This window comes from Thamnophis elegans, chromosome 2, assembly GCF_009769535.1.
Source record: "Thamnophis elegans isolate rThaEle1 chromosome 2, rThaEle1.pri, whole genome shotgun sequence".
NCBI classification, from domain to species: Eukaryota; Metazoa; Chordata; class Lepidosauria; order Squamata; family Colubridae; genus Thamnophis; species Thamnophis elegans.
This window is the reverse complement of record NC_045542.1, coordinates 114,606,528-114,630,660: the sequence shown is the minus strand read 5'-3', so window position 1 is coordinate 114,630,660 and position 24,133 is coordinate 114,606,528. Positions and strand designations below refer to the sequence as shown.

Genomic DNA, 24,133 nt, shown 5'->3' with positions numbered 1-24,133 from the left:
TTTGCAAAATGCCTTTTAAGATTCTGCCTAAGTACATAAATTAATATGGTGTATGTATAATTCTTTTTGAAATATATACATGAGTGACCAATGAATATAAAATGACATATTTACGATAATTATGGAAACTCCCATTTGAACATTGACACTTTCATTTTGTTGCTGAATAAAAATTATACATGCATTATGTTTACAGTGGTAAATTCCAATTTAGAACTTTATTTACAGTAAATTGTAGGGCTTCCTCAAGATTTGTATTCAAGTTTATTAATTTTCTTTTTTGACTAAGTTATAATTATGGCTAAGTTTTCAAAAAGAAATTGTTACTTATTATAAGTTTCTTCCAAAAATACCAAAGAACTATATAGATTCCTATCCAGTGTTATTGCCATGACACCTGTGAGCTAGGCTGGTCCAAAATCAGCAACCAGGTTTCATCCTGCTTCTGCACTGGTACTTTAAATCAAATGTTATCTAAGTAGTAATTATAGTTTCCTTTTTCCTAGCGTTCTATCAGTTTTCGTAATGACAGTCGAACTGATCTACTTGCATCACGTTCTTGGATGAAAAATGTACCCTCTGCTAGCACCAAGCGACGAGACAGTAAACTCTGGAGTGAGACTTTCGATGTTTGTGTCAATCAGATGCTCACATCCAAAGAAATTAAGCGCCAAGAGGTTCGCTTATTTATATTGTCTTTTAGTTTCTTTTTTTTCTGAAGTAAAAGTGAATGTGTACCTGACTCTGTACAGTACATTTGCTCTCCACAAAAACATTCCCTCTTTTTGCACTCAGGGCAGTAACAAAACTGCCACACATCTATAGAAGAGACTACAGTATATACAGTCAGGGTTGAATTGTAGAAACTTGGTGCTTTTTGAGCATGGTTGTTTGCTTATAGATGTTTCATTACTCCATTAAGCAGTGACTGAAGATGTTACCTAGCTGGGTAATGAAATGTCTACAAGCAAACAACTAAGCTCACATATCTTTTGAGTGTACTCCGATGCTGTTAAGAACTGTTAACATATTGCTACTCTAGTCTGTAAAAGTGACTCTCGCAGCACCTGATTAGATTGGTGCCTGCTACAGAGCTCTGTCTATTTTGCTTACACTACAATGGAATGAATCATTTCCCCCCCTCTGTTTTGTATTCAAAAGCCAACTGGCCATTGATGTTGAAAGAGAATCCTCTGCAAGTAGCAATATAATGGCAAAACAAATCTGGATCAAGGAAGAAAGTCTGAATATAAAGACAGGGCCATTTTTAAAAATACATCACCTCATTCTATGGCTTTTTTATTTTCTTCCTATTGCTGCTACCCATATATTTTCCTCATGTAGTTATAATTTGAGGGTTGGGTAGAGTTTACAAATAGGAAGAAAAGATTCCTCTATATTTCTGATTTGCTTTTAAATGGAGCAGTAGTCAAATGAACAAGGAAAGTGATGTAGAACCTGTTGTATGCTAAGCTGTAAAATGTACTTTAAAAACCACAATGGCTGGGTACCTATAACATATTAAGCTAAAAGCAAATGAACATTATAGCCTTTCTTGATATGTGAACTCAACCAGTGTGAATTGTTGCTACAAATATTTTTCCATTGATTAAGAATAGTGAAAGGCAGGAACAAATGGCAAAGTTATAATTGCACATTTTGCTTCCTGTCTTAGTTCTAGAATGGCTACTTAGACAATAATTATGAGGTAAGAAGGTCTCTTTCCTGAACACGTGTAGCTCTCTAGATGTTAGCACAACAACATTTACCAGCCTTTAAATTTGCTCTCGTAGCACATGGCTTCATTAGCCATCCAATTGTCACTGTTACTTCCCTTTCCATGTCAGCTTTATTTTCTTGCCTTAAAGTATTCACTGCCTATCAAGCATGTGGTACTAATTATTTTTTTTCATTTGAGTTTCTTGGTGTTGTAAATTGATTAGCCCTTGAGCTGTTCATTCAGAATGATCTGCTGCATGTTCAATCAGATGCAAGGCATTTTATTTGATATTCCAAGCATTCATGCTTAAAAGTAGCAGCTTTTCTGGTTTTTTAAAGAAATAGACTGAGTCTCAACTGGAAATAAAATGAGTTAATTTGCTTTGCCACAAAACCCCCACAAGGCCATTGTACACCCCAAGAATCTTAAGCATAACAATCTCTTGAAACAAGTCATGAGTAAAGTAGGAGCAAAAAACAGAATGGCATTTGAACAATTCCTCCTCCTTTTAAATTATTTTGAAGCTATAAAAATATACTTTTTAAAGGACAAGATACAATGTGCACCAATTTATTTTAAGGAAACAATATAATTTGCACCCATCAATTTGTCCTGAAACTGATAGTAGGACCAATGATGCACTTAATATTTAAGGAAGTGGAAACATACAAGATACAGCTAGTCCTTGTCTTACAACTATTTGTTTAGTGACTGTTCAAAGTTACAGCAGCATTGAAAAGTAACTTATGACTGTTTTTGACACTTATGCCCATTGCAGCTTCCCCATGGTCACATGGTCAAAATTCCAGCAATTGGTAACTGGCATATATTTATGACAGTTGCACTGTCCTAGGGTCATGTGATCACCATTTATAACTCTCCCAGCTGGCTTCCAACAAGCAAAGTGAATGGGGGAAGCTAGATTCATTTAATGACCGCATGCTTCATTTAACAACAGCAGCCATTCAGTTAACAACTGTGGGAAAATGGTCATAAATAGGTCACTTAACCATTGCCTCAATTAGCAATGGAAATTTTGGGCTCAGTTATGGTTGTAAGTTGAGGACTACCTGTAAAAGACAAAAAGAAGCAAGGTCTTCTCATTTGTCCTCTGCTCCTTTGAGCAGAATGAAAAGAGGGGGACAAAATCTCTACTTTTTAGCTTTACCTGTAGTTCTCTGTGCACATTCCCTTGAAGTGTGTCTCTATGTGTAAATATATGAAACTCATTCTGAAATATTGATATTAAAATAGTATTCTCTAATAAAGAAGCATGCTAACCAAAAATCAGAAACTGTTATACTAGCATACATTGCTTTATAACTTTTTCTGATGTAGCAAAATGGACTATATAATTAGTCATACAACTAATCATTGTTAACACGGAAGCTGTAGATTGGAATATAACATACATAAAAAAACAGAGTAACTACATAATCTGTTGGGTTTTATCATATTTTTTTCCTTGCAAAAGAAAACAAAAAATTGTGTCTTTAGCCTTATTTCAATTTTTCTATTTATTTTGGAATAGCACATTTATTTCTTTATTTTATAAAAATCTCACCTTCATTTTCAAAATTACAGGCAATATTTGAACTTGCACAAGGAGAAGAAGACTTGATTGAAGACTTAAAGTTAGCAAAGAAGGTATTTTCATGCTTACATATTCTATCTGAAACTTGTTAATACTGTTTCTGTAACCAGTGCAAATGAAGACAAAGTTTGAATATGGAAGCCAGAACTTAAATATGATCACTAATACGAGAGTTTAAATATTTATTGTACGGCTTTTCTGTCTTTACACAGGCGTACCATGATCCAATGCTTAAGCTATCCATAATGTCTGAACAAGAATTAAACCAAATTTTTGGAACACTAGATTCTTTAATTCCTCTTCACGAAGGTATAATTCCTTGCATTCAGTATATTGGCGAAATGGTTGTATACAATATTAGAGTCTTATGCAAAATCTAAAATCTAAAAGCTGTAATATGCAGCAATGTCCCATATTTAAATTTTCTATAATATTTGTGTAGGTTTATGTTTATGGAGAGGCCTTTACCTTGGAATTGGTTGTAATCTGTTAAGGTTTCATTATGGAATTTATATACATATACATACATGTATACATAAAAACGTACATACATATATGTATAAATAATTTAATAAAAGAACTGGAAAAAACACAAAACATCGTGACCTGGCCATCGAAAGTACACGGTTATGGATGAAACATGTACCCATTGTCACCGGGGTACTTAGTACCATGACCAAGAATTTTACAAAACACATCAAGAAATTGCAGCTTCCTGCAATAACACCAGCGGAACTGCAAAAAACTGCGCTACTCAGAGCATCATATATTTTAAGAAGATATTTGGTTGATACCTAGGACGCTGGCAGCAACCGATGTCAACCATTAGCACCAGTCACTGGTATTTGTGACACATTTTTAAATATTCAGTTGACTGCATTTCATGTTTAATAAATAAAGTTTATAATAATAATAATTCTGAAGTACATACCAAAAGTTTCCGGATATATTTTACATAGCTCATTATTTCAGCTTATTCAGATTTGTAAAATTATGGTATGTGTGTCTTTGTTTTTTTCTCACTATTGAGCTTCTTTTAGGACTTCCTGAAATTACTCTTCTTTTTTTTTTTTAAAGGGTGCTATGAAGGGAGGGACTCTGATTCCAAATTAAGCAGCCTTTTAGAAGAAAGGCTTAACATTGTTGCAAAAGGGTCATTTCTGAAGTGGGGGTCATGCTATTGGTTGTTTTGCTTTTCCTCTGATCATCATTTAATCTTTAGAAGGTGGGTTGGATGCTTAAATGTGGAAATGTTTTCTAATAAAAGATACAAATCATTCTGCTATGATCAAAACTGAAACTGTCAATGCAGCAGTTAAAACGGATGTATGAAGAAACCATTAGGCATGTTGCATGAGGTTTGTTACTGAAACATGAATAGCCCTTTGACTCACTTTTTATAAAAATGATAGGGGCTTTAATGACATTTGGCAAAGTTTTTATTAGTAGAAACTAATACTAAATTGACAAGCTTCCCTTTTCTGTTGTTTAGACAAAATATAGGAAAACACAGTATATTTGAGTCACACAAAAGTTCAAAAGCCTAGTCCATTGTAGAGGAAAAACCAGTGTTACATTCTCTGCTAAGCCTGGCTTTTCATATTATGAACATTATCAGTGAATGATTCATTAACCAAGTCTTCCATTCATTCCCATAATACTCAGTATTCTATTTTCATCAGATCTTCTTAGGAGACTGAAGGAAACGAGGAAGTCTGATGGATCTACAGAATCAGTTGGTCACATTCTTGTGAGCTGGGTAGGTAAAATACTTATATAGATTTTCTTGTTCCTATTTTTTAACTACCATACCAATCTTATTTAGCATTATAAACATATTTAAAGAAACATGAATAGCAGGATTTGTGAATATTTGAGTTAAAATTAATATAGTTGGAAAAGATAAATTTTAAAGAAAAGGATCTTTGATTTTAATACTTAAAGCAGCTTTCTAACACTGCAGAAGATTAAGGGTAAAGAACAACTTCAAAAACTGCTTTCATAGTTTCATATATTAACAAATGTTTATTTTATAAGCTTTGCATATGCCAATGAGCAATGCTTGTGATACATAATCCTTAGATTAATTATAATGTGCTAAGGTTACACATATCAATTGCTTCAGAAGATTGCATTGTTATATTAGTTCAAATATATTGGACTTATTCAGAAAATGTGCTTTTTAAACTCATTGTTGGATTCAAGGCTGCAATAACTATTTTTAAAGCCATTGAACTGTAGGTAGGAAAATACAGAAAATAGAACTTACAATACTGCATAATTAGAACCTTAGAATAGCAGATTTAAAGATTTGAAAAAAAAAAACCGTTTGAAAGCAACAAATATGTTTGAATATGAACATGTAAAAAGTTGAGTTGTTGAGTTTATTATATTTCTATGCCGCCCTATGTCGCCAGTCGGCATTGGCCGGTAGATGGAATTTGGAGGAGGCCTAATCTGTGGGATCTAATCGGTCTATTGGAGGTAATTGGCAGTAGGCGGTCTCTCAAATACCCCAAAACTCCTGCCACCTATTATCATTTCTTTTCTTTCTTAGCTGCCGTTCTTGAATTCTTACGATAGTTACTGCAGCAATCAAGTGACTGCTAAAGCTTTGTTGGACCATAAAAAACAGGACCACAGAGTGCAGGACTTCCTACAGCGTTGCCTGGAATCGCCTTTCAGTCGTAAATTAGATTTATGGAATTTCCTTGATATCCCACGCAGCCGTCTGGTGAAATATCCACTGCTACTCAGAGAGATTTTGAGGCACACACCAAATGATCATCCAGATCATCAGCACCTTGAAGAAGCTGTATGTATTTAGCAACAATGTAACAAATAGAGATATTTTTTTAAAAAATGTTGAATTATCCATCTCAAGGCAGTTGCTTGGATTAGAATTACCATAGTGTATGTATGTGAGTCTGTAGGTGCTTGATATGCAAAATTATTTATAGTTAATGTAAGAATATTAATAGTGTAGAAGTAGAAAAGCAGTACTGTTTTTAGAGGCTGTGGAAAAGTTAAGGTGCCTTCTTCTGCTCTGTTGGCTAAGTGTTCTTCTAGACTAGATAGTTCCAGTAGATGTATCTACCTTCAAGCCCCCTTTTTAATGAAGTGAATCAAATAGTCTCTTTCCTTTGACAAAATAGATCATGTGACCTCCACAACCCAAATTGGTTGGTCATACTAATGGTTTCCATGTATTGTGTTGAGCTGTTGAAGCAGAAATAACAATCTGATAACACATGAACCATGTCCCACTGTGACTGTGCGTATGTGTATGTATTTATGGCTAAATATCACACCTTCAAATATTCCTCTCCATAGTGTTGCTTCTTAGATATAATTCTAAGAAACAGAAGCGTGCCAAAGTTACTTATGCCAAACTTTTCTTTAATCCTCTGGGAATAAATAGCTGCTTCTGCTTAAGTATTCAAAGGCTGGTCAGGGTTTCAAGAATATTGTAGATTAGCCTGGTTGCAATAGCAAAGGCACCAAGTGTTTAGGGCTCCCACAAATTTTAGAATTCCTTCCCCTTAATGAAGACATGAAAGTTCAATACAACTGCTTTTACTAGAAGTATGCAGGACTATTTTTAATCACTTAGGTTTATTTAGAAAAGCATCCCTATTTACTATGGCAAAGCAAATTACAATACAGGCATGGGGTCAAGCACACATAATACTAGCAGTTTTAGTTAAAAAAATCAAACAACAAAGTTCTGTTGTTTATGTGCAAAATGATTCCGATTATATTTCATTTAGTCTACTTGAATGAAGAAATGTGCTAAATTGTCATTCATTTAGCAACTATTACATTTAGAGATCACTTGTAAATGCAATGGTAAAAAAGGGCATTTATTAACCATTTTTAACCAGTACACATATTTATGACCAAATTCATATGCCAGAAAACAATACACACCAGAATGAGATTAATGCTGTACAAGAGAACTTTATCTAAATGAGACAGTAGCATCCGGTAATCTTCACTGCATCTGTCTCTGTCTCTCTCTCTCTTTGTGTGAAGCGTATGCTTAGCAATTATTTCACTTAACAATCACTGGAACAGAACTTGGTCACTGAACAAGGACTGGGTGTATTCATATTGATTAGAGATTGAGAGATTGAGATTTGTTTTATTTATATGCCGCCCTATTCCCTGTGGGACTCAGGGCGGCGAACAACTCAAGGGGGGGAAGGGAACACAAAAATACAAGACAAGCAGTTAAAATAGCCAACAGCCACACAAGTCGAGAGGGGAAGGGAGCTCATCAACCCCAGGCCTGCCAACACAGCCAGGTTTTAACAGCTTTTCGGAAGGCCTGGAGAGAGGTGAGGGTCCGAATCTCTGCGGGGAGTTCGTTCCACAGGGCCGGAGCTGCCACAGAGAAGGCCTTCCCCCGAGTCGTAGCCAGATGACATTGGCTGGTAGACGGAACCCGGAGGAGGCCAATCCTGTGCGATCTAATGGGTCTTTGAGAGGTAATTGGCAGCAGGCCGATTATCGTATGGTATATTCCTGCTCTCAAAACATAACCAAAAAGTGAAGGGTCCTTGGTGCTTTCTTAGCTTGGTTGTTGCAGGCATTTCATTCCCTTGTCCAGCACTGATAATGTCACCTAATTTGGGTAATTAAACATCTGCAAGAAAACAATCAAGCTGAAACCAACAAGGACCCCACATTTCAACCCTGAGCTATAAGTATTTTCTTTTAATGATAACCAAGAAGTTCCTGCAGATGTCATTCCTGCACATTCAGTTGAACCACTGTCAATAATATCTAGAACAGTGTTTCTCAACCTTGTCAACTTGAAGATGTCTGGACTTCAACTCCCAGAATTCCCCAGCCAGCGAATGCCCAGAAGAAGTCCAGACATCTTCAAGTTGACAAGGTTGAGAAACACTGATCTAGAATGAAGAATTCTAGGAATTAAAGTCTACACACCGTACACTCTGCCAGAAAAATATTGAAAATTTAATTTTAAATAGATCTCCTTTTAGCAGCTTTTTGTCAACCTGTCTTGGAAATTGACCTGCTTGTAAATAATCTCTTTATTTTTTTCCAGATGAATATTGTTCAAGGCATAGTAGCAGAAATCAATAAAAAGACAGGAGAATCTGAATGTCAGTATTACAAAGAGAGGCTGATATATCTTGATGATACCCAAAGGGACTCCCTGATAGATGAATCACGTGTTGTTTGCTGTCACGGTGAACTAAAAAACAACAGGGGAGCGGTAAGGGATTTATTTTTCAAAATAAAAATAAAATACTGATATGTTTTATTCCCTTTCCTTTGAATTTTGTTTTTTACATCATCAGATTGTTGCTCAAATTAACCAAACTATTGGCTGCAGTTAGTATGCCTTAGCAGACTTTAGAACAACAAACAAGCTAATGTGTATTAGAAAATACTATCCTTCTTTTAATAGAATTGTGATATTTGTCTATCCATCGATCTTTTCATCCATCCATCCATCCATCTATATATCCATCTATCATATTCCTTAGGGCTTTCCCACCACAGTACGTTCTTAAATAAGCATTCAGATCCATAAAAGGAGGACAGATCATGTTATAGCCCTACAAGGGAACAGCACCATAAAAGATCTTGCCTTCCACAACATGGAAAGTTCCATTAGGGATCATGCTGCCAAGCTACAGGACCATGAGGCTATATATAAGCACATCTTAGAAGGGAACAAATCTAGAAGTTCAAAACATTAATTGTTCATAGATAGAGCAATTGCCTAAAATTCAAGGTCAAAACAGATCAATCTGAGCACAGCCTGGATTCACTACAGGAAAGCCTATGGTTTAGTGTCACACACTTTGATCTGTGGTACTATACAAAGTCAACAGGACACTAAGGACCTTCCTAAAGTACTCAATGGGACTCTGGAAATAACACTGGAAATCAACTCAAGATAACTTGCATAAGTGTCCATCAAGCGCACATATTCCAAGATGATGGCAGCTGCGCCGGCGTTTCTCCCCAGCCAGAGACGTCTCTTAGTAAGGCTGCTAGCAGCCCAGAATACTACCTGCCCTGTCCCCAGGCTCGGAAACATGGACAGTCTTTCTACAGCAAACACCACCTTTGCCCTGGACCTCTTCAAGAAGCTTTGTGCAAAGATCCTTCCAAGAACTTGTTTTTTTCTCCTTTGAGTATATCTTCGGCACTGCTTATGGTCTTGTTGGGGGCCAAAGGCAATACAGAAGTTCAGATGTCAAAGGTGCTCTCTGTATCCAAAGATGGAGAGGTTCACCAAAAATTTGAGAAACTGATTTCTGAAATCAACAAACCAGGGGCCAATTATATCCTCAGCCTAGCCAATCGGCTCTTTGGAGAAACATCATACGATTTTCTTGCATCATTTATAGAATCCACTGAGAAATTCTACCATGCAAGTCTGGAAAAACTTAACTTCAAACAAGCTTCAGAAGATTCAAGAAAACATATAAATGACTGGGTAGCAGAGAAAACCTCAGGAAAAATTCAGGATCTGCTTGTCCCTGGAATAATTGATTCGCTTACAAAACTGGTTTTGGTGAATGCTATCTATTTCAAGGGGAACTGGGCAGCTAAGTTCAACAAAGATAACACACAGGAAAAGCCATTCCGTATTAACAAGAATGAAAGGAAAACAGTGCAGATGACGTTCAAGAAAGCAGAATACAACTATGTCGATATATCGGCCTCTCGGATTTCCATTCTTGAGATTCCATATGTTGGTGATGAGTTGAGCATGATCATTCTGCTCCCCGATGAGATTGAAGATAACTCTACTGGATTGGAAAAGCTGGAGAGAGAAATTACGCATGAGAAACTCATGGACTGGATCAATCCAGAGAATATGTTCCCAGAAAAATTGAACTCTCCTTTCCCAAATTTAAACTGGAAGAAAAATATGACCTGAAGCCTGTTCTGAAAAGCATGGGAATGACGGATGCATTTGATGAGGGCAAGGCAGACTTCTCTGGAATGTCAACTAACAATGATTTAGTCATCTCTGAAGTTGTTCACAAATCATTCATAGAAGTCAATGAAGAAGGCACGGAGGCAGCTGCTGCCACTGCTCTCGCCATGAAGGGAGGTGTAATGTTTGTGCCACAATTCAAAGCTGACCATCCCTTCCTCTTTTTTATTATCCAGCGAGCTACAAAGAGCATCCTGTTCTTTGGTAGGTGTTGTTCTCCTTAATAGGTGCATTCTGCCCATGTTGATTAAATGCCTTAACTCCTCAAATTTCTTTATAAGCCACTTTCCCAAGAACTTTCATCAACACACATTTGTTTTTCTCTGTATTCAGGGTATACTTCCTTCTAGTCATATGGAGAGCCGAGGTGGCACAGTGGGTAGAGTGCAGTATTGCAGGCCACTTCAGCTGACTGTTATCTGCAGTTCAGCGGTTCAAATCTCACCAGCTCAAGGTTGACTCAGCCTTCCATCCTTCTGAGGTGGGTGAAATGAGGACCCAGACTGTTGGGGGCAATATGCTGACTCTGTAAACCGCTTAGAGAGGGCTGAAAGCCCTATGAAGCGGTATATAAGTCTAACTGCTATTGCTATTGCTATGATGTTTTGATCCTGCGGCTGTTCCGCATAGTTTTGAACCTCCTCCTCCACCAGATAATCATAAGGAGTGATATGGATACAAGTTCAAGATAGAGACTACCATCAGCCACTATCTCTACATAGATGACATAAAACTACATGCAAGAGTGAACAAGATATCCATCTGACACATCTACAGTGAGGATATTGGGATGGCATTAGGACTGGAGAAGTGTGGCATCCCAAGTACCACCATCAAAGGATAAGTCAGATTCTGAAGACCCAACTTAATTGGAAGAACAAGATCCATGCCATCAACATACATGCCATGTATGTCATCAGATATCTTGCTGGTAGAATGAGCTGGTCAAAACAGAACATGAAGATCCAGAACCTTCTCACAATATATGGAATTTTCAACCCAAAGTCCAACAGAGATTATATACCAGGCAGAAAGAGGGTGAGGTCTAAGTCTGAAACTCATAGCATCCAGGCATACATCAGTAAGATGGCAGACAAAAATGAGCTTCAGAGGAAATGTCTAAAGCAGCAGCAGACATGAGAAGAAAATCAAGGAGAATGCTCAAGTGCCATGGGAAGACAAGACTCTGCATGGGATGTACCATCAACAGATAGCTAAAGTGGCAGACATTGGGAAATCCTACCAATGGCTGGGAAGGGCTGACTAAAAGGCAGTACTGAGACACAGATCAGATCAACACAAGAACAGACACTAAGAACTACATCCATGGAAACAAAGTTCTATTGGACTTGAGAGGACCCCAAATGCAAATTATGCAGAGGTGCAAGACATAGTGGCATGGTGTAAGATGCAGACAGGAACAGCATACATTTAACAGCACAACCAACTGGTTGGCACTGTGTACAATAAAATTTGCACAGTGTATGAGCTAGACCCTCCCAAATCCAAATGGGAGGTCCCCCAGATGGTTATGGATAATAATAGCACCAAGGCACTGAGGGGCTTCTGGATCCAGACATACAGATACTGGCCAATCAACTAGACATCATGGTAGTAGACAATGATTAATGGTGGCAATAGCAGTGTCAAGTGATAGCAACATCAGGAAGGAGTACAAAAAGCTTGGAAAATAACAGGGCCTGGAAAAACTAAAGAGGATTTAGAAAATAAAGAGCAGAGGTGTGTGTGTGTGTGAGAGAGAGAGAGGAGGGGGGGGGTATTTTGAATGCTTCTGTTTTCTCTAGGGTAATTGATTGTTTTTTAAAAAAAGAAATGTATAAAATTCTAGAAAAGAGACTCAAGCTTTTTTTTTCCTCCTCAGAAATTTCATGTCTTTCTTTTCCAAGAAGTGCTAGTAATTACTCGGGCAATTCTTCATAATGAACAACTCTGCTACCAAATGTATCGTCAGCCCATCCCTGTGAAGGATCTTATGCTGGAAGACTTGCAAGATGGAGAGGTGCGATTAGGTGGATCCATACGTGGTGCATTCAGCAACAATGAGAGAAGTATGAATCACAGTTACATTATTTTGATGTTTGTCAAATAATGACATTTCAGAATTTTATTTATTTAAAATTCTATTCATTTGCTGTTTTGCTAAGAAGCTGTTTTGACATATCCTTCATGTAGCGGGCACCTAGAGAATCCCAGTTCTTAAATTAATAATAATGTGCCATTGTTTTAAATCCTTAGCATTTTGTGGAAAATTACAAACCAAAGCTCAAACGTTCTGAAAATTCACACAGCATTTAAATCATCCTACATAAAGCATTCTATATACTGATTTGCTTCCTTTCTTCCAGTTAAAAACTTCTTTCGAATCAGCTTCAAGAATGGATCACAAAGCCAATCCCACTCATTACAAGCAAATGATACTTTCAATAAACAGCTCTGGCTCAACTCTATCCGTCAAGCCAAAGAACTGGTTTTACGTGCCTCGGGTGAAAATGGAGTCCGTGATTTGGAAGGACCTGTAATAGCATCAAGTAGGAACAGCATATTCCAGCAAGAATCCAAGTCTGAACAAATGGACCAATCAGACAGTGGATCTAACTGTAGCATGGACACTAGTGAAATCAGCCTTGAGTGTGACCACATGGGAGAGACAGATTCATGGGAGAATGACAGAGAATTAGAAAGCAATGTCTGACAAAAGCTTCAAGAGGCTTTCAGTGTCTCATATGTACGTATTTGCATTCCATATGTGGAGCAAGAAGCACTTTTTAATATTTTTGTGACAATGTCAATTCAATTCCTATTATATTTGTACCTATTGACCATAATACTGTTAACTACTGGTATGTGTGGCAACTGTAGTCTTGTGATAGTCTGTAAATGCCTCAGTCGCTGAGACAGGTACTTGGCCAAATGTTTCACACGTCCTGTTGGTAGACATGATTTCTAAACTACCAGTTTTAGACATATACCAGGTGTCCCTGTTTATAAAATGCCCACATTTGATGTTTCAAATGGCAACTTAACACAAGTTGTCTGCATGGCATTTTTAAAGTGTCAAGGTCAGGAAGTTACATAAAGCAAGGTTTCAAAAAGCCTGAAGTTAAAACTGAGTTACTTATCACCTGGTGATTTGACATAAGTACATTTCTTGACATTAAGTACATCACTTGCAGGGGTGCAGAAGCTATCACAAGTAGCATATTGGACAGTGGATGGTGTTCAAAAAATAATGAGGACTCAATTGATGTCCAACCATTTATAAAGCAGTGCTATATTTTAGGATAAACTAAAATACTAAGTCGGCAGGAATCTTAAATACAGATTGATTTACATTTTTAGGGCGAAACGTTAAGATACACATGTCAACAATTAACATGGCTAATGCAATAAAATAGGGTTTCAAATGCAAGATAATCATTTGAAAATTAACACTTCATTAATAGTGAAAATCTAAAACTCTATGATTGTGCTGAGCATGGAAACACCAAAAATGACAACAGAAATATAAATGAACTCACATTTATACAGAATTGTTTTGCTTTGTGTAGCCCTTTCTGAGGTAACATATCAGTTTGTATATAAAATGGTGCTCTCGCTTTACATCTTTGATTTGTCTTACATTTTATAAATAAAAATTATAATCAAGACCTATTCTTGGGAAATCAGTTGGGTGAGCAGCAAATAAACCTTCTCTTTCTCAGTTTCCATGATTGCTCATATTCCTAGCTTCCATTGCAGGTACAGATAGAGATACCTGATGGGGAAAGAGTGGCAAATGATAAAAGAAGCCACAAGGTCCATCCCTTTTGCATATGTCTTGTGACCTCACAAGGACATAAAATAGGGACAAATTAGAGGATGACTCTGCTTTTTTCCCATTTTGACAAAAGCATATCCTGTTGTCACAACTAAGATACTTTGTCATGAATTCTGTGTAAGAAACTTGTTTAATATGCTTCTCATATTAAAATTCAGAATACATGTAATGTGATTCAAACAAAACATTAGCAACCTTGAAAAAAATTGGAATAGGGATCCCCATTAGAAAAAATTAGAAAACCAGGTTTTTAAATTAATTCACTTTTATGTTTATAATGTGTTTTATCAGGAGTTTAAATTGATTAGCTAATTGTGATTAAAATAAGTCACGATTGTCATGATTAAAACTGATTCAGATATTTTCTTATAACAGATCTCCCAATAAAGCATTGGCTTCCTTAGTACCAGTCTGTACCATTCTATAATTCTCTGTTGTGAGAACCTTCTGTAGCACCTACTGTTATTCTTGAAACGCAACTGCAAAGTGTTCCGATTAACATCTCAGAAAAATGTCCAGCTTTGATTAGCTTTCCCAGTTAAAGTTGTGAAAATGCCAATAAACTGGGAAATTGAGTAAGAAAATTACAATTAGGTTTGAACAACATTAAATTCAGTATTTTACTGATTTTTTAAATAAATGGTTCTATAATATGCAACAGTGCACTGAAATATAATAACTATTACTTTCCATACAGTATAGACTCCAACCTCAGTACAACAGTAACGTTGGCAAAATGTATACATCAAGCATTTTATGTTTACAAAAAAATTAGTGGAGTAAATAAGGTGTCAGGTTTTTTTTAATGTTTCACTATCTGTTACACAAGTAATTATGTTAAAATAATCAGTATATAGTAGGTTACTTTACTTCTTTTTTTAAAAAAAGTATTAATTACCAATATCACTATTTAGGACATTTCTGTATGTATAGGATTAAAAAATTATGATCATGTTTCAATCTTGTAATTTATTTAACTTGCTTTATTCTGAAAAATGTTCAGGGAAAGAGATCCAGTGACTTATGGTTTAATGCAATGTTCCAGACTGGGCTTGGAGTAATAATTACAAAGGAGACGCAATAGAAAATACATTAAATTGCAATCTTAAAATTTTTACAACCTTACAACACATGGGAATAAGTCCAAATGACATAGTGGGACTATTTCTCAGTAAATATACCAAGGATTATGTACTTAAGTTGTGAACTACTGAACTGACAAATATTGCCAAAATGTTAGAGAAATTATATGGTTTTCATTTATTAAAAATACTGTATTAGTAATTAAATATTTTTGCATAATAGACTTATACTGTTCTCAAAACATTTCAAATAAATTACACTGAATTATGTTCCATAGCTCCATGCTTGGTTGGGAAAGGCAGAATATAATTTACTTCAAAGTATTATTAATTTTATATTTTAGCTAAACTTATTGTATATTACTGATGCTCAAAATGGGTTTATGAAGGATTTGAAATGTGAGAGCTATAATCAACTTCATCAAATTCTTTTTCATCAGTTTTAAGATGCTTGCTATGTCTGAACAGGAACAAACACCGGCAATTGTTGCAGTCCAGAGTCAAAATGCATATCTCCTTAGAAATCTTACAATAGGAGTTCATTTGATTTTTTTTTAAAAGGGAAGCAAATATCCACTATGTACTAGCAAATACAATAAGGCTGTGTAAATCATTCAAGACGTATTCCTGTGTTATAGCTGCTTTAGTAATTTAAAGAGGGAACCTTCTTATTCTATAGATTCCTTCAATCTCTTCTATGATTAATAGGTTAAACTTTTATGCATATTTAAGACATTAGGCAGTACATTATGGGGATCTTTCTGCTGAAATTTCAGAATGGTTCTCCTAAACCAACCAATGCCAAGTGTTTTATTTTATGTGAAAATCATATCTTTGGAGCAACTGTAGACCTCGGTTTCTTCTCCAGCCAAATAGATTTTTGAGATTTGGAAAACATGTTTTCCTTTACAACTTTAATTTTAAAATTCTGAAGGCATCAGAACATGAAGGCAGTCATGGAGTATAGACGTATGAGGTATGAGGAAAATAAATGCCAAAGTGGTAGTAGGAGCCCTTGGGGTTGTGACTCCAAAACTGGAAGAGTGGCTCCAACAGAGCCCAGGAACATCAGAACTCTGGCGCTACCAGTTCACTCATGCTTGCGCATGACACTTCTGTGCATGCGCAGAAGCGTGCAGGAGGGTGGAGCCTCCCCGCTACCACCACTACCCTGGATAATAATCCTAATCGGGCTTTTGAGCACATGCGCTAAAATAAGCCCTGCCCAAAAATATTGCAACACAGCAGTTTTATATATATATATATAGAAAAATCAGGAGTAATGTGAGGTTCATGTAAAAACACCTGTTCCATGCTGCAATTATTTCTTTTTTAATAAATATCTCATGCCTTTTATATTGCATGAAAATATTATGACACTGTTTAAAACATTAGGCATCATAAATACAATGGAAAGACCCAATATGACAAGCCAAAGAAAAAATAGAAAAGCTGAATCTGAAACAAGCTGTTGCATATTAAAAAAATTGAAAGCCGCTCAAGTAAAAATAGAAATAAACTCAACTGACTATGGAAAAACACATACCTATAAAAAAACCCAAAAAGCTGAAATAAAATACCTGTTGAAGGGAAAAACTATACATGAGAAAGAGAAGCATCTACTTGATATTTTAAAAATTATTGGGAAGACTATTATTGTATTTTGCTATCAGAATGCATTTCAGATCTTACGTTCAAATATTTCCACCATCAAAAGAAGCAAAATAAAAATCAGAGAGTAGAAAAAAAGGCTGCATCTCTCATCTTGTTCCAATAAATGACTTAATTTATTAATGAAAAAGTAACCACATCAAGAAGAATATAGTGAAATTGTTTAAACTGCTGGTACTATTTTAATGAAAGTAAAATTGTTTAGAAGAACATCTTAATTTTTATTAATTTTTCATATCCAGTAATGATTGCAGTCTAAAGGTCAGATTCCTATAATTAACTTTTGTCTACTCAAATTCTTTAGAATTCAATCCAGAATAGGAAATTTCTTTTCTAGGAAACCAAAAAAGGATCTGGGTTGTTCAAACCAGGATCATCTTTTTATAGAAGCACCCTAATTAACCAAAATGAAGCTTGTCACATGCTTAAACCAGGCTGTCTGTAATCAAATCTCATTAGAACATAATATATAAATTGTACAAACTCTGATTATCCTGCATGATTGCTTCCCTGTAGATTTTTAATGACTATTACCTGCTTAAAATCCTGAAAGATCTCATGAAACCAGATTGTTTTTCTGCCCCCCCCCCTACTTCCGGGGAAAAGCAGATTTCTAACCATTTACTGTAATAAGGTAAGTACACCAGATGATTAATTTTGAGTCCCATGAAAGGCACACTTAATTACATGTGTGATTGTTTGTGGGACTCTTCTGTTTTATGGGTCTAATTAGGCTAGGCTAGGGAAATATGCCCATTTGCTGATGCTGCACCTTGGGCAGCCAAGTATCTTGGGATAGCCCTTATTAAATCATAACAAGAAATGTCCCCAAAATATAATAATTACACATTTAATGGTATCATTGTTATAAATAAGGTGCAAAAACTAATTTACTACCTATAGATAGTAGCAAAGAGATACAGACACCTCTTCCTTGCCATCTAGTGGTTGACAGGCAGACCAGATATGGCTCTAACTGTTCTAAGTGAATATGTGAACATGTTAGTTTATCGGAATGCATAGTGTAAAAATATCTTCTATCTACAGGCTGCTGTTAATTTTGATACATATTACCAACCTTAAGCCACAGCACTTTGCTGACTTGTGAACTTTGGAAGCTAAGCAGGTCCAATACTGGGATCTGTTGCATGATGGGAGCTTGCCCAAATTAAACTCACCAATGTGGAGATTGTAAAATAAACTGTATTCTGTAGAAGTACACAAAGGGATCTGTCTCAAACTATGAGTTCCTACCCAGTATTTTTTATACGGTATTTAGATTTAGAAGTTTAGATTTAGAATAACAAGAGTTAGAAGGGACCTGGAGGTCTTCTAGTCCAACCCCCTGCTTAGGTAGGAACTACACCACTTACAAGTTATAGTATATCTGACGTTACAATATCACAAAATGTTTCCTGTGTTCTGACACCAATGTCTTTGCAATAGTCAGCATTTCTACATAAGCGGTTGTGCGCGTGCACCCACATACACATATATCAGCATAATATATTACTAAATTTAACCACAAGATTTCTACATATGCTATAACATGGCTCGTCCAGGACTCTTCTAATTTCAGCAATGCATTTTTATGTGTTTTTCTTTTTATGCCTTATGCCTTGTCCTATAATATGGCTGGGGTCATATTCTTGCAAGCTAAACACTATGATTTCAACTTTTATTGGGAAATTGGGCCTTCTCTATCACAGAATCAGACCTGGTTAATATTTTGATGGGAGATTATAGGCTAGACTGTGATTTCTCTGGATTTTATCTAAGGAAGAATCATTTAGACAATGATCAAAAGAATAGCACTGGTATTGGTGTGTATGTGTGTATACGTGTGTACGTATAGCAATAGCACTTAGACATATATAGCACTTCACAGTACTTTATGGCCCTTTCTAAAGGGTTTACAGAGTCAATATATTGCCCCCAATAATCGGGGTCTTCATTTTACCAACCTGGGAAGGATGGAAGGCTGAGTCAACCTTGACTGGTGAGAATCGAACTGCTGGCAGTCATCAGAATAATGTATAGTACAACATGCCTTATCAAATCTAGAGGAAACTGTTTCAAGCAACAATAAATATCCACTTACAGTTTCTGTAAGTTTGGAAGAAAATTTTAAGAGCAGAATAAAAATAAACACAGGAAAAACTGGCACTAAGAACTGTCTATTTATTTAACAATGTCCATAATGGCCTAGTTTGTATATAATATTAAGCCACAATTGATCATCAACAAATCTATGGCAATTATAGAGTTATTAGATACAACACAGATTATGAAATTTATAACAAATTACTGAACAAGCCAGTTAAAAAGATTAAAGAAAGGTAGCAAGACAGAAGTTAAAACTTAATACTTAGAACCAGATGATTTTTCTGCGATATAGTTGAAGATTTTCAAAGGGATGCTGATGAAACAATTAACAAATGTTAATAAATGTCAAGCATTTCTTCCTTTGTGACTGGAAGCTTTTATATCCTTGGTGTAGAAGTAGGGGGATGAACTACAGGGCTGAATAGGCCTGTCTCCTTATTGGTTATAGATTGTAAGCTTTTAATAGCTTCTCTTGCAAAAAGGTTACATAGTCTCTTAGGCAAAATAATTTATGCTGATTAGTGCGATTTCTCCATGGGTCGCCCATGAAGCCAATGATGAAAGAAGACTCGGAGGCAGGTCTCTCTCGAGATGGGCCGACACGGAATAGAATCCGGAGGCCTTTTTTATTGAACATACACAAGGAAAGGGTGGATTCACATGGTCTATGTGGACCAATCATGGTTGTACAAGTCTATGGTATATGGTAACTCATTTACTTCCATGTAGACCTAAAGAATGCCCATAGTCAATAAATCTTTTACCAGCATGCAAACTTCTAATCCTTAATTAATGTTTGAGAGTTAAAACAGTTGTAACCCCTGATTTAATCAACGCTTAATTAAGAGTCTGTGATTACTGATCTGCTTAATGCTTAGAGGTAAACAGTTTGTTTTAAACAGTTTGTTTTACTGATAGAGGTAAACAGTTTGTTTTACTGATCTAATTAATGCTATGGTTAATCATTACTACTATTGTATACGTGTTCCCGCACAGCTATGCACAATGTTTTTGCCCTGTGTTTTCTAGACAGCCATAATAGCCGCCCTATACACAGAACTGGTAATGGATCTCAACAGATTAGATTGGATCTATCCCAAAGAAATATATGAGACATAGTATCAGACATATTTTTAATGCTACTGATAATAGCATTAAAATATACTATGATAATAGCATATGTATAAGAAATAAGCAAAATTTGGAAAGACCGTCCAGTTTTAATCTATCAAGTTGTTACCTGAGTTGCAGACCATATTAACATTTAGTTAGACTACAATAGAAGGATCAGGATTCTCAGAGAGCCTGCATAAATACTCCAGTCTGATACAACTGTGCAATCAGTGCCAAAAAGATTATTCAGTTATATGCAGCCTATTAAAAGTATGCTACAAATATAAAAGAAGAAAACCCTCAGGGTTGTCCTCTCTTGCTTTGTTGTTAAGTATTTATTTTCATGAAAGCAAATATGCTAAAAAATTAATCATCTGAGAAATAATTTATATGGACTGCAAGTTTTAATCTGCAATCTAGGAAATATGAAATATTTCAAGACCCTTTCACTGGAATGTAGCAATATAGTTAAATGAAGCAATATAGTTAAAAAGGAACTACAGAAAATGTTAGATCTGTTAGACAGGCCAAAAATAAACTCCAATGGAAGACTAGAAATATACTTTGCTGAAGTACACCAGAACAACAGAATATTGCAAGTTTTGTTATGCTATCCCTCCCCTCCTCCTTACACTTCAAATAATCAAGGAGGCATTTGCCCAAGCTGCTTCCAAATATTACCTTGCTTTTCAGTACTAAATATTTCAGCCTTCTTCGCCTAGCCCTAGGTAATAGTTTTTCTATACAGTATTTCAGTCACGATCATTTCCCATGCTTTCTAATAAAACAAGGTGGCATATTTAAAGTTTCGACCAATAACACAAAACCCAGAATGCTATAACACAAAATCCAGATAACCTCTTAAGGTTTATACAGTAATTATAATTAAATATGCTTCAGGAAATGAACAAGCCAATGTTTATATAAAAAAATGAATGTATAAGTTAAACAAGACAATTCATATGTAACAATGGGAATTATCAATGGAAGAAAAGTATGTTTACTGGTATTGTTTTCCACTGATATAGTACTTCAGTATCAATTGTCAAAATTGATAATAAATATAAAACTGCAGGAAAATCCAATAACCAGGTTCAATAATTCTTCCGTATTTTAATGGCAATGTCACAAACTCTACAATTCTGATTTTTATCTATTAAAGAAATGTATATCGCTTCCCTTTTTGTGAGAAGTGAATCATGTTAGGATGAATTTTTTTTTAAAAAAAATGCTTTTCTATTAAATGGGCCCAACGTCATCCCCTTTCTGGTAGTTCCTCTGGAGTGCCATGGCGCGCCCCACGTCTTGGAAGCAGAAGCCGCCTTTCCTTCTCTACAGATTGGAAGTTCTCAATATGAACGGTATCGTTTACCCTGTGCAACATTCCGAGCATTCTCGGCAGCGGCGGTGGGGAGCAGCCTACTTGGATCCAGTGAGTTTATACTGATTTACCAGCGGAAGCTCCATTGGCGTTTTATCCAAAATGTTTAATTCGTTAATCTGGAGACGCAGGGCTAATTCAAACTCTGCTTGATAATACTGCCGATTACCTTCCAGCTAAGCAACCAGTCAATGCCAAAAGTACGAACTGGAGTGCATTTAGAGTCTTACAGCCACACAGAATGACTAGTTAACCCGGTTATTTCCCCCCACCCTCCCGTGTATACTCAAGTGCCTTTCGTGGAACATTGCAGGCTGGGGGCGAAGGTGTGGTACTACAGAATTTGTTAACTATATCTATTCATGCGATGTGATCCTACTCCAGGAGACCTGGGCTTGTGATCAGATATCCTTTTCAGGGTTTACAGCCATTTCGTTGGCCGCTACTAGACAATCTATGGCAGGGAGACCTAAGGGTGGTCTAGCTTGTTTGGTCTCTATTTCTTTGAAAGTGGATACAGTGGAACTACCCCCCCTGTGGCTCTTTAGCTATGGTGCTTTTAATTAAGAAAGGATGCAGCAAACTGTTAGTGTTTAATGTTTATCTTCCCCCGACAAGGAGGCAAGCTGATATCAAGGCTCAATGGGGCACGCTGGAGAACTATATTACTTATATGGAAACTAAATTCCCAGCATTGTACATCCTTATAGGGGCGACTTTAATGCCCGTCTGGGAGCTCAAGTCCCCCCAGCGATAGAGACACTCTACCCCCAAGAAACCCTCCAGGCCATAGGTCATCTGACTTCAGCCAGACATTCTAAGGATGAATTAACAAACTTTGCTGGCATTCAGTTAGCCCTTCTAGCAGCCCAACACAACAAGATAATTCTTAATGGGAGTACTTTAGGTGATCTGGCTGGCGAATTTACTTTTAGTTCCTTACGTGGGAGTAGTGTTATTGATTTTGTGCTGGTATCTCAATCTTTAAGAGAGGCAGTTCGTGCTTTTTATGTGGACTACCTTATGGAGAGCAACCACTACCCCCTGGTTACAATTATTGAGCTTTTTTCAAATATACATCTCCCTAAGAGCCCTCAGATATCAGACCCCTATGTGGCCTCATACACAAGGAGGATCAAATGGTCTCCCAACACTGAAAGTTTCACTCCTTTTTATCATCTCCGGAGTGTCTCAACCTGTATAATCAGGGACTAGGAAGTAGTGGCTCGGAGATAGTCTTGGCCTTTGAATCACTAATTAACAGTGTCCAAAGGGAGCTTGGAGCCGTCTGTGGGCTGAGTGGTTTATATTAATCACGAAGTAATTCTTGGTTTGACAAAGATTGCCTGATGCTTAGGAACCAGATTAAATGGGTTTACCTGCTCTACCGCAACCGAGGGGACAAACGCCCACCAGAGGACTACTACCGCCTGAAGTGGGAGTACAAAGGATTAATTGCTAAGAAAAAGAAAGCTAAAGAGAGAGAGAGAGAAGTGGGATCTACTTCTCCTCTCCATCCAGCAGAAGGACACCCGATTATTTTGGCAAATTGTTGCCAGCTCTTTGCTGGGCCATCAGGAACTCCGCCCAGGACGTTAGTGCTCCAAACTGAGCTTTCTCAAGGAATTTCCATACAAGAGACAAACATGACATTTCGAAAAGGAGAAGTTCATTTTGGAAAGTTACAAAAAGAGACGTACATAGGAAAAATACAAAAAGAGAAGTTCCTATAATGTCTTAAGCTATCGGCAGCTTCACCTCTGTTCTATTTTACACCCACGCTTGGCTTCCTGTGCCCCTCCTTTACAGTGTCTTGCCACACTGTTCCAGTAAGATACGTTAACACAAACTGAGTGAATAAAATCAAACTTAATAAAAGTATAGATTAAGTATATATTAATAATGCTCAAAAGCTAGTAAGAATTTAGAGCCTGGGGGCCCATATGCCCAGGTGATATTTTGATTTATCTTCTCCCACCTGCCTCATTCCGCCCTTTTGAAACTTCACCCTAATCAAAGGATTAATGTGTAGTTTCATAAATGTTAGGGTTTTGTTCATCTGTAGCTAGGACAGTATATTCCCACATTGCAAGAGCTCTGGTAGCTGCCTTCTTTTCAACGAGCAAGGAAACAGCGTTGGTTATGGTGCGCATAAAAATCGGGAGGATGCAGGGTAAAATAATACAACCAGCAGTGATCAGACCAATCAAGGCAACTATGGCCTGCAAACCCAGGAGTTTGGGGAACCAGGAGATAAAAGTGGAAGCAAGATCAAGCCCTTTCCAATCTTAACCGTCAAAACAAGTGAGTTGCCTCATTTCACTGGTTAACTGCTTTATGACTGCCCCCATCTCGTCAATCTGAAGACAACAATTAGAAAGGTTAAATTTTCCACAAACATCTCCCTCTTGCCAGAATATAGTCCAGAGCCAGCCTATTTTGATATACGGCCGGTCCTTAGTTTGTCCGTGGCTTTGGACAAAATATTCAAACATTTTTCTAACCTCTGTCCAGCAAGGTCCAAGACTGCTTACACTCTAATAATCCTATTGAGCAAGTAAATAGGGATGCGGTATCCCCAAGAACTGTCTTCAGCCCACATGGCTTTTCCGTAAGTACAGACAATATGTTCAGCGCTCC

General features: G+C 36.7%; 1 protein-coding gene and 1 pseudogene across 1 annotated transcript in view; both read left to right on the top strand.

Annotated features, from left to right (window-relative positions):
• Positions 1–15,369, top strand: part of ARHGEF3 (Rho guanine nucleotide exchange factor 3) — a 52,336-nt gene extending 36,967 nt beyond the window's left edge. The window contains exons 3-10 of the mRNA XM_032211688.1: positions 507–677; positions 3,305–3,367; positions 3,527–3,623; positions 4,997–5,073; positions 5,872–6,129; positions 8,389–8,559; positions 12,185–12,371; positions 12,669–15,369. Coding sequence (XP_032067579.1) covers positions 507–677; positions 3,305–3,367; positions 3,527–3,623; positions 4,997–5,073; positions 5,872–6,129; positions 8,389–8,559; positions 12,185–12,371; positions 12,669–13,015 — 1,371 coding nt within the window. The 3' untranslated portion in view covers positions 13,016–15,369. The remainder of the gene's footprint in view (positions 1–506; positions 678–3,304; positions 3,368–3,526; positions 3,624–4,996; positions 5,074–5,871; positions 6,130–8,388; positions 8,560–12,184; positions 12,372–12,668) is intronic.
• On the top strand, positions 9,384–10,732 carry LOC116504583 (annotated as a pseudogene).
• Positions 15,370–24,133: the final 8,764 nt, after the last annotated feature.